Here is a 16321-nt window from a genome sequence, read left to right as displayed (position 1 = left end):
GTTTAAAATATAAAAAAATGGATTATTCTATAAAAAAATTAAATGAATTTATTTTTATATTTTTTAGATCTATAATGAATTAAGTTTATTTAAAAATTTCTCAATATTTAAATATAACATTTAGAATTTAAAATTTAAAAACAAATTTTTATTAATAAAATCAAAATTTAAGAAAAAAAATATAAATATTCTTTGACAAAAATTAATCTATATATTAATAAAACCAAATTCTAAAAAGGAAAAGGAAAAGGAAACGTGTTAAGCCGGGGGGTTCGTTTACAACCTTGTGCGCGCTTTCTTTTAAGTCGGGGGGCCGAAATGTGTTAAGCCGATTTCAAGGGTTTCAAGTAATTTACCCTTTTACGAAATTCGGTACTATTTTTTTTTTTCCTTGACAAAAAAATTTAGGCCAAAATACTTCAAAGTGAGTTTTGATCAGAAGAGAATCACCGAGCAAAGAGCAACTCAACAGACACAGAAGAAGAAGAAGCAGCAGCACAAGGCCATTAATGGATTTTGCAGAGCAAGAGGTTGATTTATTTGGGGAAGACTACGAGGAGGATCAAGAAGATAGAGAGAACAATGGTACCCGTAGATCATCTCCCTCTTCCTCTTCTTCATCATCTTCCTCTGGTTCTTCGTCATCATCGGCGGCTTCATCTTCATCCAACAGTAGCGATGGTGGAGACAGCAGCAGTGCTAGTGGGAGCGCTAGCAGCAGAGGGGAAGAAGAGGATGAGAATGGTGAAGAAGTAGAAAATAATGAAGAGGAAGAAGATAGAGACCTTTTTGCCTCTGATAATGAAGATTATGTAAAAACCCCTGCTGTTAGCCCTTATTCTATTCCTGGTAATTTATCCAGTACCCTTTAATTAGCTTTTATTTAGATTGTATTGGCTGTTTCCTGTGGCTTATGGGTTATAAACGGGTACATAACTTTCATTTTTCTCTGTGTTGGTATGTTACTCTTAAGTTCGTTCAGTGGATTTTAAGTATTGGCTGTTTCCTGTGCCTTCTTTTCTTGGAAAAAAAAAATATTGGATTATATTAGATTGACTTCTTCAATTTGGACTTGCAAATAGAATTTAGAATTGCCCTTGCCTATGGCTTATCTTTTGGGCTCTTTGGATCTCTTTATATCGGACCATTTTAATTTCACGTGCTGATTTTGATATTTGGGATTTTCTTTTAATGCTCAATTAGAATAATTTGAACACTGGCACCAAAATTTCTGTGCTATTGCTTTGCGATAAATGTTTGGTTTTGTTGGTTGATTTGCTTGTTTGGGTGTGACTGGAAAAAAGGTGTTTTACCTTTTGAATATTGCATTAAGAGTTATGAAATGCCATTGCTACACATCACTGAATATTAAAGGTATCAACTATATACGATTAATGTAAGGAAAATAATTGCTTGCATAGTAAAATCTTGGAAGATTTTTAGATATCTATCCTAGCTATTGGGTTCAAGTTGCCACAAATTCATACTTGCATACACATAGTCCATGGTTAATGGGTTTGTACCATATCAAAAGTTTTTCTTCAAAATTGGGGGAGTCCTCAAGATTTGAAATAAACTTGTCTTGTGCTTTGATGTTTTGTTGGAAACACTTGAACGCAAGCATAATTCAGATAGTTGTGCTATTGCAGCACAATGATCATGGAGAAAAATTAATTGATTTTCTTGTCAGTCATACAATAGCTTGACACTGTCAGAATAAGATATGATTCACTTATGGTGCTTTAGTGAAGTGATGCAAAGCTGAATGCTTATCGGGTGATTAATTCTCATAGTTGACTGCTTCTTTCACAAAGAAAAAGGTCCTTTGCACGTTAAACTGATTATAGATAAATTGATGGTTCTAGCTCTTTCATGTATTTCTCTCTTTCACTTGCTCATCTCCAATCATTCATTATTTTTCCCCTGGAACTCTATTTGGCAGTGTTGCCTGTCATACGCAATGTCAACAACCAGGGTCGCGGGAATTTTGGACGTGGCCGTTGGCAAAATGATAGAGGAGTAGGCCTTCTTCCTCGACCTGGATTTCCTCCACGTCAAGGCTATGGCTATGGTTCAAAATTTTCAAATGGACATCGTGATGAACGATTTGTTTCTGACCTCAAGTTCTCAAAGAGTGAGGAAACATTATCGAGAAAAATGGTTGCATTTCAGGCGGTAGGTTTTTTATAAATTTATTTCTTAATCTATTTTATGTTTTTTTTTTTTTTTTTTTTGGGGGGGGGGTGATTTATAGTCTGTGGAGTAGTGTCTATATTGTTTTACTAACATAATGTAATAACTGTCACAACTTCCGGATATTTATCGCTCATCATGCTAAGGTTTTGACCGTGATCACCCTAATTTTATTGATTCTTAGATGGTCTGATGCACGTCTTTCATGGTGAAATGTAGCTGTCTGGTCTTTGTTTGCTTACGAAGTCTCTGTTTTTCAAAAAATAACTTGTTTACTGAAATTTTTCTAAGAAAAGCATTTTCAGTAAAGATGATCTATTTTCTATCATTTGATTGCAATATTAAAAATGAGCTGGAAATTAGCTTCTGGGACTTTCATAGCTGTGGAAGACGTAATTTTCTTTTAAAATATATGACATCTTATAAATAACAGTAAATGGTCCTGAACTGTTAGGAAGTATTCAAGTGCCTAAAAGAGATGGCTATATTAGAGAATTATGTTGGAATTGATTCGTATAGCTTCTCATTTGTTATGGCTTGGCCCTTTTAAGGGTTAATCTTTGAATAGGAAAAAGAGTGGATCTGCAAGGTCCCAAATGAATTGGTTTATTCGAAAAAAAAAAGCCTTTTTCCTATTTATAGATGAATATGGGAGAAAGTTGCACAAAGAATGATAAAATGTGGTGATTTTTGGTGTCTACCGATGCAAATGATGATTAGTATGTTGGTCTCTTATAGTTCCCGTTCCTTTTTATGAGTTTTAAAAAGCCTGGATAGTGACTTCTTGTTTTGACAATATGAAGTTACTTTCCTTGTATTTGGGTTAGTTTTTTCATTGACTAGGAAAACATTTTCCTTTGATTCCCTGGAGTCCCAAATGATGGAAAATGCAAAAGCACATAAAGTCAAAGATCTTATTGGTTTTACTTTTTTTGTGGTGGTTTGCTTGTGTCTACCACATGTAGTATCATGATACTAGTGAGCCATGGTGCTGGCTGGACTATTTAATTGATAGTTTATGTACTATTTATTTATCATACTAAATAATTTAATTTATCCTACAGCCATGTGAACTTGCTTGCTATAGTCGTGTAGAAGGTGGAGACGTCTGCTTTGATGATCGGAGCTTGGTGAGCCTTTGGAACTTGTTTCTCTAATAGGTTCTTTTACTCTTTCATAAGATTCGGTCTTGCATCATATTTTGTGATTACGCTTAGCTCATTCAAATCCCACTCTATTCCACATTATTAGAGGCTTTTTAGGCGTTATATTTCTGAAGACATCGGAGCAGATCTAAATGAGGGCTTTGATACTTTCATTGAGAAAAAAGGTGAGGCTTCTTTGTGAAACTTGTATGTTGTTGCTATCAATAATGAGATGCATATTGTGATGACAAAAAATTGAAAAGATTAGTTTTTCCCCCAAATGTACTTAAATTTATTTGCTATGGCTCTGTTTGAGGGCTGATATTATCAAGTTGACTTCATTTATTTTGTTTTAAATGAACCTGCTGACCAGATTTGGGCTCTGAAGGATTTGGCGACCTTCTTGGTTGCATAAGGGACAAAAATATCATGCTTCAAAATATGCATTTTGTGGTAAGAGATATCTCTGCCTTTTGCTGTATATGCTATAAAATTCTGATGAAGGCTATTAGCTAATGTTCTTTTCTCTACTTCTTCCCCTCCAGACTTTCCGTAACAACCTGAATAAGGTAATTACTAAAAGTTATCAATCTTATTTTTAACATTTTTTTTCCTTTTCTTACCCCCACTTTTACGCTGGATAACTTCTAGTAATCATTGTTAATTTCTGGTGAGCCAATATGGTTGAGCTGTTCAAAGCATTCATTAGCCTTGAAGGACTGATTAGCTACTTTTAAGTGATGCTCAAATAACAAGACAAGTTCTGTAATCTATTCCATGCAACTGATCCTTGTACCCTAATTGGTTGCTGTTGGTGAAATTGGATTTGAAAGATGCTTCTAACATATGGATACAGGAAAAACAGATTTAATATGCAGACAACAGATGTACGAGGTAGCATACGGGAGAATCAAACATAATGGAGTTATTATTATGGAGCATTTAACTTGCTACACCTACTTTATATTATGATTTTCCGTTTTATCTTTCTTTTGACTCAGTGGATCTGTTAACTGGCTCAGCATTTAACTGATTGTTTAGGGAAATTTTTGTAGCTTTTTATATTTGGAAGACAACCTCTTTCAATATTTGATTAACCTCTTGTTTTGTGCAGATATTGGCAACTGCTTATATTCGACACGAGCCTTGGGAAATGGGGGTGCACAAAAGGAATGGTGTTGTCTATCTCGATGTGCATAAATTGCCTGAAAGGCCACAAAGTGAGTTGGATCGCCGAAGGTACTAGACACATATTTTGTATTAGCAAATACATGTACTTAGATTTTTACCCAGATGAGCTGAAAAGTAATAGAAGGTTAGACAGTCAGCCACACTCCCTTGACTACTGCTAACGTAATTGTGAACTAGACCTAATATAATTTAATGTATTACTCATTCTAGGTGCTTACCATATGGCAAGTTTGTGTTAGTTGTAAATAGAAGAGTGGTGATCGGTCCCACTGTAATGTAAAGAATGTCATCCTGATGAAATGGGTTAAGGGTTGGTGCTATAGCTGGGAATTGGTTTATTTGCTGGAATACATTGTTATATGAAATGCTTTCTGAAGGAAGAAATATATGATGTAGTGGGGACTGGGATGTAATCAGAAAGCAAGGGAAATAAATGTAGGAAGTTTTTGAGTAGTTAGTCAATCTTTTTTATTAGAAGTTTGCTGTTCATATTTACTTTATTTATAACTATTAAATGATGTGGGCCATTTAATTCGACCTAAACCTTGTTTGTCCAATTTTGCTCATTCAGATGTTATTGGGGATATTGTTTTGAGAGCCTAGCCACTGAAGATCCTAGGAGAGCTGATGGGGAAGGGATACATCATGTTGATGCCAATGTTGAGTACTGTTCTGTGCTTAAAACCAAATTAGGGGCTCATCGTATTCTGATGGGTGCTGAAATGGATTGTTGTGATTCAACTGATGATGGGAAGAGGTTTTATGTGGAGTTAAAGACAAGTCGTGAGGTTTACTTCCATGCTTCACAACTTTCTTTTTTTGAGATTTTTTTTTAATTATTATCATTCTTATCTTTAGTTGGGTAACTTGTATATTTCACTTGTATTCTGCAGCTGGATTACCATACTGAGGAAAGATTTGAGAGAGATAAACTGCTCAAATTCTGGGTACTGTAGCTTTGAAACATATTTTTTGCTTTCTTAATCATCGTTGACTATTGAATGCATGAGCTTCTTTGCTTTTCTTGGGAATAGGATTATAGGATGAAAAACTCACAATTTTAGAAATACCATGCAGCTTATAGCAACACTTACTGTTTTTTAGCATTACAACCAAATAATATAACATAATTATTTTCTTTATATTATGTATGATGTCTCTCTCTCTCTCTGAAACAAACATTGCCTTGTAGCAATTTGCACCCTGTACCTTGTGGTAAATGCCCTACAAAAGGATGAAAAGAGCACATAGAAAAGCTTTTAACTTACATAAGCTCTTCTAGTTATACATATTTTCAGACTTATTTCAAGTCCACTTCCAGTGGGTCTGGAGAGAATTTATAATGGATGAATGTAGCCATCAATAATTGAGGACTTAAGGTGATGGGTCACTGTCTCTTCAAGGATGAAATATTCATATATAGTGGTTTATTTTGTTCTATGATGGGCCACATGATGTTTTGGGTTGGGTAGGTTTTTGTTGCATTGGCTTATGTTCCTTAGGAAAGTTTCAGGTTTATTTTTCCTCTAATCATTTTATGTCTGATATTGCCGTTCCCTGTTAGAACTACTGGGGTTTCTGGCATCAAGAGATCCATCTTCAATTTTATGTAAGGGCCTTTAATGTTCTCAAGCTCTGGGCAAGATTGCATCCTTTTTTGCCTTTCTGATTGATCTAGAATTCTTTTGTACTGATACAAGTTATGCATATGAAGTTTTTTGAATTGAATTGTATTGGAAACTAACTTGGATGTTTCATCTATTGCAGATTCAATCATTCTTAGCCGGGGTTCCTTATATTGTTATTGGTTTCAGGTAATTTCATTTTCTAAATCCTATTGTCAGATTAGTAATGATATTGCTACTTTGTGCATTTTGAACTTGACAAAGCCAATTTTACTTCTTGCTTTGACTTGGCAATAACTTGCATTTACAATTAAGGTTGGAGGGAACCGAAAAGGATATTATTAGCTTATACCAGAGAAATGTCATGATTGTTGTGAGCATGATGGCTTTGGGGATCTAATTTTTTTTTTTTAGCATCATGCAAAATAGGCAGCTTCTCTGTTCTGCCGCTTGTCCCCTCCTCCAGAAGACGAACAAATTTTATATACCGAGTGATGCTGCTAAATATTCTTCTGTAAAATTATCTTATCTTTTCTTCAGGGATGATGCTGGTCGACTTGTCCGCACAGAGAGACTTACAACTAAGGACATAACAAACAGGGTAAAAGCGAAGAACTATTGGCAGGTTAATCTTGTAAACCTTGCAACTTGTTTTTTCTTTTTTTAATGGGTTCATATCTTCATATTGGTTTTTTAATTGTTGATTAGTTCACATATTGGAAATCATCTTCACGCTAAAAAAAGGTACTGTTTTTTTTTTTTTTTTTGGGGAGGGGGGGGGGGGGTTGGGGTGGGGGTATTTGTCTGGTCGAGTTCTCTGCTGCTACCCTCCTTGTAACCACTCCGTTTACCCCTTCCTCTCCATGCACTCCCTTCCTCCTCCTTTTCAAAGGGGCAGGCACCATTGAAGGTTGTAGTGATCCTTGAACTTCTCAAGGGTATCTAGTGGAAGCGTGCCCTTTTGCACACACAAGGCACTTACAATTCTGTAAATTTGAAGGAATGCTGATGAGCCTCACTGCTCAGATGGCCGGCCTGCATTTGGAGATGGGGATAGGAATGAGTGATTAGAAAGAGCAGGTGGTGTGTAGAGTTGCTAGTCTCTTGTAGGTTTTGCAATACTCAAAACAAAGGTGATGTTGTTTGCCTGAACTATTGTCAACTCCAAAATGAGCAGTATACACACTTTGTGATGATATTAGGATCAGCCAGAGTTTGTCAGAACTATTGGTAAATCAAATGTTCGGGCTCGTCCTTAAATCCTGATCATCAGAAAATTTGTTTTCAGGGTGGTGTCTGCCTAGCATTTGCAGATGAGGTATTATGCTGGCTCTATGGAACAGTCAAAGAAAGTGAGTTTTGTAACCATTTGCTGGTTCTTTCTTGACCTAATGTTCATTGCAATGCTGAAGATAACAGATAGATTTAATCTTTACCCTCTTTATCTATAGCTAATATACTTCTCTTAATTATGTGGCTTCAGATGAAGATTACATTTTGCAGTTTGCTCCACCTTTCAATCGTTTAGAGCTCCTGCAAGCCCAATCTTGCCCAGATGCAATTACTAACCATGTTATGCAATTGTAAAGCATTATGGGAAAATGTTGCTTTAATAATTAGAACACAGATTTAAAAGGGGTTAAGCTTTTTCCACTGAATATTATAGTAATTTCGCAAACACCATCTTAGCAGATCATTCCTGTGTCAATTACCGTGAGTTGGCTTCACTGAATGCTGGAGGTTCCCTTATTTTTCTTTCTTTTTTTTTTTTAAACCACAGACGACCTTTTACCATTGTAAATTTATCTCAAGACACAAGAAAATAATATAGTTTATGGATTTATATTTTTGGCTCATTAAATTATTTTTGTTCTTGTATCTGGGTGTTCTGCATCGTCAACGCTAGAAAACGAGCAAAAGACAGCCTGTCTCACAAATCAGACTACTGTTTTCCTTGTGGTAATGATGACCTACATTAGAACCGTTGAGAAGATGGAATGTAAATGGAGGGTGAGACAAAACCTTCCAAGTTTCAACCCACTTGGATCATGCAATCAACTGGACCCCACAGGTGTCGGTGGAACATTAGGGTCGAGCCCTCACCTACCCGTGGGCCAAATTGAACGCTGTTGGTCTTACCCTGTCTTCGGCAACTCTTTCAATAATACTTGCTAAATCCACCGACCCCAACAATTTCCAGGAACTTTCTAACCTCTTATCATATTCTTTAGAATATTAAGTAATATAGCCTATATATTCAACCAACTAAAAGATTAATACGTTATTCATTAAAATAAAACTTATATTTTACGAGAATTTACAGTTTTAATTATAAAATTCATAAAAATCAACTTAAATTTAAAACAATATGTATATGTTTGAAACAATGGAAGAGAGCACATTCCCTTCAACTTCCTTAGAATCTTATGGGTTACAACTATATAACAAAAGGAACAGTCAACGTCTCAATGGTTATTGAATCATGCCAAAAAAAAAAAATGGATAGAAAAATTTTACTTGCATACACCAAGTACACTGTAGAAACTTTATATAACGTATTTGGTAATTAATGCTCAAACTGCTAATCCAGCTAAAAATGCCACCCCAGTAGAAGGCAACCATGATGATCCATAAATAAACTCCCCTACAGTGAATCTACTTGCTTCAATTGTTGAATTGATGACCCGATACCCGGGCCATTTTACCCGTTGACCCACAGGCCCACCCGGGCCATAGTTCATATACTCACCATAGTAGAGTGTATCAAGTGCAAATGTCGCATTCCATTCTAGCCACCCTCTTGGATGAATGTGATCGCCCATGTATGTTAACATATACACAGTTCTTGAGTAAAGCTTCCATGGACGACCCAGAAAAGTCTGGAAGCTACCATTGGCCGCCCGGAGATCTGGCATGGCGTAGAGCCTGCAGGCATGGATAGATATGCCTGTATTTTGATTTGGGTCTTTACGATTCTGGGCAGTGATGGTGTTTTTCTGGAGAGGCATTGGCTTACGAGCGTAAATGCTGCAATTTTGAAACACCACGGCAGCGTTACCAAATATGAAATCAACTGTACCATAAATATCGCATTCACGGAAGAACTGGCGATTTGAGTGGACATAGAGAGTGTCTTGGTATCCGATGATGTTGCAGCGGTAGACCACCGCATGGTCAGCTCCAACCCTGAGAGCCACAGCTTGATGCTTGGCTGGACCAGCCCAGTTCTGAAATGTGATGTCACGAGAGATAAAGCCAGCCCCAGTGGCAGCTAAATGGAAATTGGCAAAAAAAAGGTGACAGAATAAGAACAAGAGTGATTAATTAGAGTAGGCGTATTAAACAAAGGCAGACGACGAATAAAGGAGGAGTAAAAGAGAGAGAAGTGTGTGATTGGTATATAAATTGTCGTGATTAGTAGCTTTCAAAATTTTCAATCACTCAACTCTGTAATGCTTTTTTTGATTACTGCCAAGAGTATGGCTATTTGCCATGTGATGATGATGACCCACCTCCAATAATGTGATTCTCTTAATTTGAGAAGGGAAATTAATTTCCTATTAGACAATTAACCACCTTTTATGTGTTTTTGATCTATTACGTATGCAAGTTTAGAAACTTAACAATGAAAGCTAAGATGGAAATTTATACAGAGGAAAGGTAAAAACAGAATTTTTACCGAAGGCTGCAGTGTGGAATGTAGTAATATTATCGAAAATGCTTTTCCTCCCTGAAATCACCGTTTTACCCTTTCCATCTCCAATGAACATCAAGTTCCACTTTTTCCTTCCCACTTTCAAATTATTCTCTTCATATCTGCAAATTACACTTTAATGAGTAATTTTTTTCTAAGCTGAAAATCACCCAATCAAATATTTTCATATCCTTTTATACCCATTTTATGATTTTCCTTGATTAATAATTTAATATATATATATATATATATATATATATATATTCTAAAAGGAAATTCATGAATAAAAAAAATAAATATATTTAAAAAGAAAATAAACTAAATTTGCATGTTCCATGAGCACAAACTTTTTAAACTCATAACATTATTATTATTATCAGTCTCATGATTTTTTGCTTTAGTGAGTTTAATTAGCAATAACTATTATCAAAATTTCCAACTTAGGGTGCCAAAAGTTGCCACTTTTCATGCCTTTTTCTCTCTCTCATTTATGAATTTACCTTCCTGCCTTCACGTAAATTATTGTTCGCCGGGTGCTGTACTCCGGCGCCTTCTTAATTGCCTCCGCGATCGTCTTGCACGTCCCGTTCCCATCTTGTGAAACGATTATATCCGCCTGTATGGCCGACACCGGCAAGCTCAACAGTCTCCTTTCTTTCCTCCCTAACCAGTTCGGGAGATTATCGGCATTTTCTTCTGATATCTCCGCATCCATCAGTCTCCGCCGGTTCTGTATCGGAACGCCGGAGAAATCGCCGCTGTCAACAGCCGAAAATATTGCCAAGCAGTTGCTCACTAACTCGGACAAGTCCTTCAACTTCTCGGACATATGATCCTTCACAGCTCCATTCAAGTCCGCGAATCCCTCTGTACATGTGTCATGATTAGTGAGCGCAGCGCTGAGCCAAGTGACCACATCCTCAGCAGATCCGCCGGGCTGTATCTGCTCTCCGGTGTTCCCATCCAACGACGGCGCAACGGTGTATAGCGATCGTGAAAGCGCGTCAACGGAGTCATCAAGCAGCTCGAGGCAGTCCTCGTATGCAGACCGTACATGCGTATCCATCTGGAGATAAGAGATTTCCGACGAGAGATACAGAGCTTTAGTAAAATGCTGAAGAGTGACGTTGAAGGAAATGTGGACGAGTTCCTCCTCAGAGGCAGCAGAAGAACCAGGAAAATCAATCAACGAGTTAACACAGAGACTCCGGAACCGAGTCTTGCTACAAGTTTTGGAAATAGCCTTAGTGGGCTTCCGGGCCAAAACTGGACTTGGTTGGCTGCTGGAAGCGCGGGTACGTAGCCCGATTAGTAGCGTGGCAGAGACAGCAGAGGCGATGATCAAGACAATGGACAGAAGGGAAAGAAGGATCACACCCCTTTTCCGAGAAGGGTGAGGCGTCGCATGTTCTGGTTGGTCGACGGGCGGGGAGGATCCGCCGGGTTCGGAGGGTGCGAGTCTGCCGTAGTTGACGGGTTTCATATTATATGAGCAGGAGTCACAGTTGGAAAGTAAGCGAAGGATGTGCGAATATATAAAGGAGTATGGAAGTGTAGAATAATGGGGGGGGCATATAAGGAGTTGGGTGGGGGAGAGGAGGAGGAGGAGGAGTAATAGAGGTGGGTATGAAGTCTACATCAAAAGCCAAAATAGCTGGCCTCTACTACCGCCACTGCCCATTGGGTGCTGAGTTATGAGGAGGAGTCGGGCTGTGGCCTGTGGCTGTTTGCTTGATTTCTTTTTGTCATCCATCTTTTTGGTTTATATTCTCTTCTCTCAACACATGTAGATACCGTGAGCTAGTGATTTCAAAGTGGCAACTTTTTTGGTTAGTGCTTGTGATTGGCTTTTTAATTTCTTTGTGCATGTTGAGATCCTTCCTTCATGAAGCAATCATTAATGTAACAATTGAATTAAGTTAATTTTTATAATTGTGTATTTGACCCAATTAAGAAACTTAAGGATCAAGATTTAAACATTTAATTACGCTTCTTAATTAAACTTGAGCAATCAATAAACAATCTCATGTGAAAAGTTCCATAAATAATTTGACTTTAATTTCTTTTTCCTCGATAATTAGCAACTTTCTTGTACATGGAATCCACTTTGTACACAGACAAAAGGCAGCAACTTTTATTCTTACATAGATGGAATCCAATAAAATGAATGTCTTAGTAATAACATTTTTTTTTTCTTTCCAAATGGTAGTTATCTTTAATCCTACAAATTGAATGAATCCCAATTATTACATAAGAGCTGTTCTGGTTTGAATGGACACTAAACTAGCAAACCATAATGAACAACTTAAAAAAGTGTTGAACAGATTATAATAAGAAAGAGATTGCTTAATCTAATAGATCACATATTAATTAAATATAGATTTGCTGGAAAGTAGAGACCTCTTTCTAAGTTAAGTTATCCTAAATATTATATGAATATGATAATGTAGGCCCCCCAACAACACACTACTCACTTGGTCCCCACATTAGCAACCATCACATTACGTAAGATTTACGCTTAGAATATATATATATAAATTAAAATTTTAATCTTATATAATAATTAGAAAATACAAGTCTGAGAAATATTAAAATTAAATTAAAGTAATTATAGATATTAACTCAAGACTTACTCTGACTTTGTATGAAAGAAATCAATATAATTAAATTTACTGGAATTCACCAACATATATATGCATAGAGCCAACGGTTATTGACTGGCAGCGTTTTTGAAAGAATAAGAATCCTTTTATTATTCTATAAAAAATGTTTATTTTAATTCTCTAATTAATTAGCTAATAAAACAAGGCAGTGGACTCTGGAGGATTGTATTCCCTTTCCAAGTATAAACAATTGTTTGACCACATGAAGCTACGGATTCCTCTGCTTGTTTCATAATTCTACTCCGTGCAGAAAAAAAAAAAACTAATAATCCAATCCAATGCCATGTAATTTTGGGAGTTTTTTCATATTCCCAAATTTATAATTTCGTAAAAATTTAATTTAATTATTTTTTTATAAATTTATAATAAAAAAATTAATTTTTTTAATTTTAAATAAAATAAAATATTTGTTTTTTATGTAGTTGATATAATGGTAAAAATTGACAGCTTTAGCGAGGATGCAGGTATGCACATTGAATTATGAGTCCTAACATATTAATAGCGTATCCAACCCTAATTTTAATAAAGTACATAGTATACTATACGTGTTGGCTTTATCAAGAATGAATACCCAATTGACATACAACTAATTTACTCAACTATGGAATTTTCCATGATTTGCTTTCCTTTTTCTTTTCATTTTTTTGGACATCTAATATATGAGTATTTATTTTTAAACTCACTTCAAAAATAAAATTTAATATTAATTATTAATTTGCGAGTTTATCTAAAAATTTTTATAATTTTAATCAATGTTTCTTCCTAAAATTCTCATTGTCAAACTTACTATATATTATCATTTGATTAACAATTACCAACTCTATCCATAGGTTGAATTTCTATCAAAATTAGTCATATCTGAAATTTATTAGGATATAAAATCATAAATATAAAGCTTATTTTAATGGAAAACGTGGACTAAATGTTTGAGATAGAGAAAGAAGAAAACATCTTTAATTTAATTTCAGAAAGTAACGTTATAATTACTGTTTAGAGACTTTGACTAGTGTTTATATATGCACCAGCGAGTTTCGTGTCTCTTATGAAGCCAAATTTGAAAATTACATAATAATTTCTTAAAGTTGTTACAAATTGCATAATAAGTGTATAACATTAACTAATATTATTACAACAGTAAATTTAACACCCTTTCTCAAGTTGAAATCGGTAAAAGGAGAAGGTTCAACTTGTTGGATAGAGAGTTGTGTCGGCAAAATGATAAAGCTTTGGTGACTACCAATTGCTCTTGTGTGGAAAGATGACTGGGTAAAATGAATCCCCACTGGAGCTGATCTCATACAATATGCCAATCGATCTCGATATGCTTAATGCGCTCATAGGGTTAGCAGCAATATGTAAAATTGCCTTGTTGTCACAGTGAAGAGGTATAGGCAATGCAACTGAGACTTGCAAGTCCTTAAGAATATAGCTAATCTAGAGAAGTTTACAAACTGTGTTAGCCATAGCATGATACTCTACTTCAACAAATGATTTAGAAAACATGGTCTGTTTCTTTGTTTTCCAAGATACAAGACAATGTCCTAAAAAAAATGTAGCAACCAGATAAAGACTTATGAGAATATGGACAAGTTGCCCAATCAAAATCGCAATAGGCAATAATAGATAGATCAGTAGTGATAGGAAAATATAATCATTGGTGCAAAGACCCTTTAAGATATCTAAGCACATGTAAAGTAGCCTCCTAGTGAGACTTTCTGAGCATGCTCATAAATTAACTTAGATGTTGCACGGCATAACATATTTCAGGCCTGGTTAAATTTATGTAAAGAAGCCTGCCAAGTAGCCTTCTGTACATATCAAGTTCAATTAGAGGCTCTCCTGAGTCAGGAGTCAAATATAAATCTTATGGTAAAGGAGATGATGCTAGTTTACCTATACCTCTTCACTGTGACAGCAAGGCAATTTTACATATTGCTGCTAACCCAGTATTCCATGAGCGCATTTGTAACAACCCGGAAACCGGACCGCTACCGACGCTAGGATCCAGATCGGCATAAGGCCGCCGGGACCCGTAGCAAGCCTAACATACATCTTGTATACCTGTTAAATCCCATACATGATCAAACATATACATAAAAACTTTAAACTTTCTCTTTCATTTACCAAGCTTAACCTGTGCATGCACCAACTCATAAACATAAAACCCCACACTGGAGCCCTCATCAAATGCTCCAATGGGGCAACATATCATACATTAAGCTTGGCTTACATAAACATCAATAAAACATTTTACAGATCATGTGCAAAAAGGATTAACCAACATACTAGGGTCAAGCACAACTCTAAACCTCAATAAACATCATTACATTACATTACTGTACTATACTTTATATTACGTTTTTTTTTGTCCACATCTAGCTATTACATAAAACATGACTCTTTTACTCTTGCTGACTTCCTGATCTATCCCGTACCTGCAAACCTGGGGGTTAAGGGAATGGGGTGAGCTACTAGAGCCCAGTGAGCAGAATAGTAAAAATATTATATTAAAATTTATGCTTTCATGAAATGCATCACAACACAAACAAATCACATCAAGAATGGACTTGTCACCAATAGCCCTCTACACATTCCAATAGTGCTAGGGGCGTAGCATAGGCCTCACTGGTCTTTCTCTTACATAACATAACATAACATTCCAATATGCCAGGGGCGTAGCATGGGCCTCACTGGCCTTTCTCTTACATCATACCAGGGGCGTAGAATGGGCCTCACTGGTCTTACATACCATACCATATCATATCATATCATGTCATCATACGAGGGCTAATGGATCATTCAACACCCATCCATATCAACATTATATTATGCAATGCAACATATTCGTGAATTCTAGTGCAAACAATCTAATATATCACATGGCATTCGTGATGCATGAACATGCTCTAAATTTATTTGCTTTGAAACATAAAGATCCATTCTACTCACCTCAAGCTAGCTCAGAAAAGACACTGAAGCAGCTATCTCACTGCTGGGATCCTCGGTTCCTCGGGTCCGAACCTACACAGGTGGACTCAAATGAGGGAACAAACATACATTGTAATACCCGGCTAGATTCCGGTATCGGAATCCCTACCTTCCGGCGGAATCTCCGTTGGAATCTGGAATTCTGAAGATGCCAGAGGCTTCTAGAGGGGTAAGATGTGTTGCTAAAATGTTTTCACATGATTTTATGGTTTTAAATGAAAAAGAATTGAGTTTTGAAAAGAAAAGACCTAGGAGGCATTTGCCAGGTTCGGCCGCCAAAAGTGAAGTTCGGCCGCCGAACATGGGAAGGTTTTGGGAGCGCTTTTGGCCTCCAAAAGCCTTGTTTGAACTAACCAAGGTTCGGCCGCCGAACATGCATGAGTTTAGGGGGCACGTTAGGCTGCCGAAGGTCTTTGACCAGGCCACCTATAAAGAGCCATCAGATCGGAAATGGGCGAGTTTTCTCCCCATTCTCGAGCTCAGGTGAGTTTTTGCCCTCCTTTGATCGTTTTCATGCTTTCTCTACCCATCCCTCAAGTTTTCATGAGTTCTACCCCTGTTTTGAAGTTTTGAAGCTTAAATAGGAGTTTTGGGAGCTTGAAGGCTTTTGGAGCTTGGATCCTCCACACCTCCGAGTTAGGGATCGCACCACCCCTCGATCTTCAAGAGGTAAGTGTAGATCCTTGCTTTCCTTGTGTTTTAATGAAGTTTTAAGTAAGTTTAATGTTGTTTTAATGGTTGAGTATGGGTAGATATGCATGTTTAGGTTTATGTGGGTTTTATGCCCAATGTATGCTTATGTATGTTTATGTGATGTTATGT

General features: G+C 36.5%; 2 protein-coding genes across 3 annotated transcripts; one reads left to right on the top strand and one right to left on the bottom strand.

The window, feature by feature from the left end:
* Window positions 1–288: 288 nt before the first annotated feature.
* LOC110601280 (NAD-capped RNA hydrolase DXO1) lies at window positions 289–8015 on the top strand. 2 transcript variants are annotated; one of them, XM_043960149.1, is made up of 13 exons: window positions 289–849; window positions 1943–2175; window positions 3258–3323; window positions 3445–3523; window positions 3712–3791; window positions 3884–3907; window positions 4453–4577; window positions 5101–5317; window positions 5423–5476; window positions 6297–6343; window positions 6695–6779; window positions 6863–6898; window positions 7443–7496. In XM_043960149.1, the coding sequence occupies exons 1-12, from the start codon at window positions 510–512 to the stop codon at window positions 6890–6892; spliced, it is 1380 nt and encodes a 459-aa protein (XP_043816084.1). In that variant the 5' UTR covers window positions 289–509; the 3' UTR covers window positions 6893–6898; window positions 7443–7496. The 2 variants fall into 2 exon arrangements, with proteins under 2 accessions (XP_043816084.1, XP_043816081.1); XM_043960146.1 differs by lacking the exon at window positions 6863–6898 and adding an exon at window positions 7638–8015 and having other exon boundaries at window positions 290–849; window positions 7443–7506.
* Window positions 8016–8529: 514 nt separating this feature from the next.
* On the bottom strand, window positions 8530–11563 carry LOC110601195 (probable pectinesterase/pectinesterase inhibitor 34). Its single transcript, XM_021738284.2, has 3 exons — window positions 10349–11563; window positions 9834–9970; window positions 8530–9425 (listed from the first exon to the last, which is right to left on the bottom strand). Exons 1-3 carry the CDS (start codon window positions 11329–11331, stop codon window positions 8728–8730), a joined length of 1818 nt encoding a protein of 605 aa, XP_021593976.1. The 5' UTR covers window positions 11332–11563; the 3' UTR covers window positions 8530–8727.
* Window positions 11564–16321: the final 4758 nt, after the last annotated feature.

Source organism: Manihot esculenta, chromosome 1 (genome assembly GCF_001659605.2).
Source record: "Manihot esculenta cultivar AM560-2 chromosome 1, M.esculenta_v8, whole genome shotgun sequence".
Classification (NCBI taxonomy): domain Eukaryota; kingdom Viridiplantae; phylum Streptophyta; class Magnoliopsida; order Malpighiales; family Euphorbiaceae; genus Manihot; species Manihot esculenta.
Note: the sequence above shows the minus strand (reverse complement) of the source record. Positions and strands in the feature narration are given on the sequence as shown.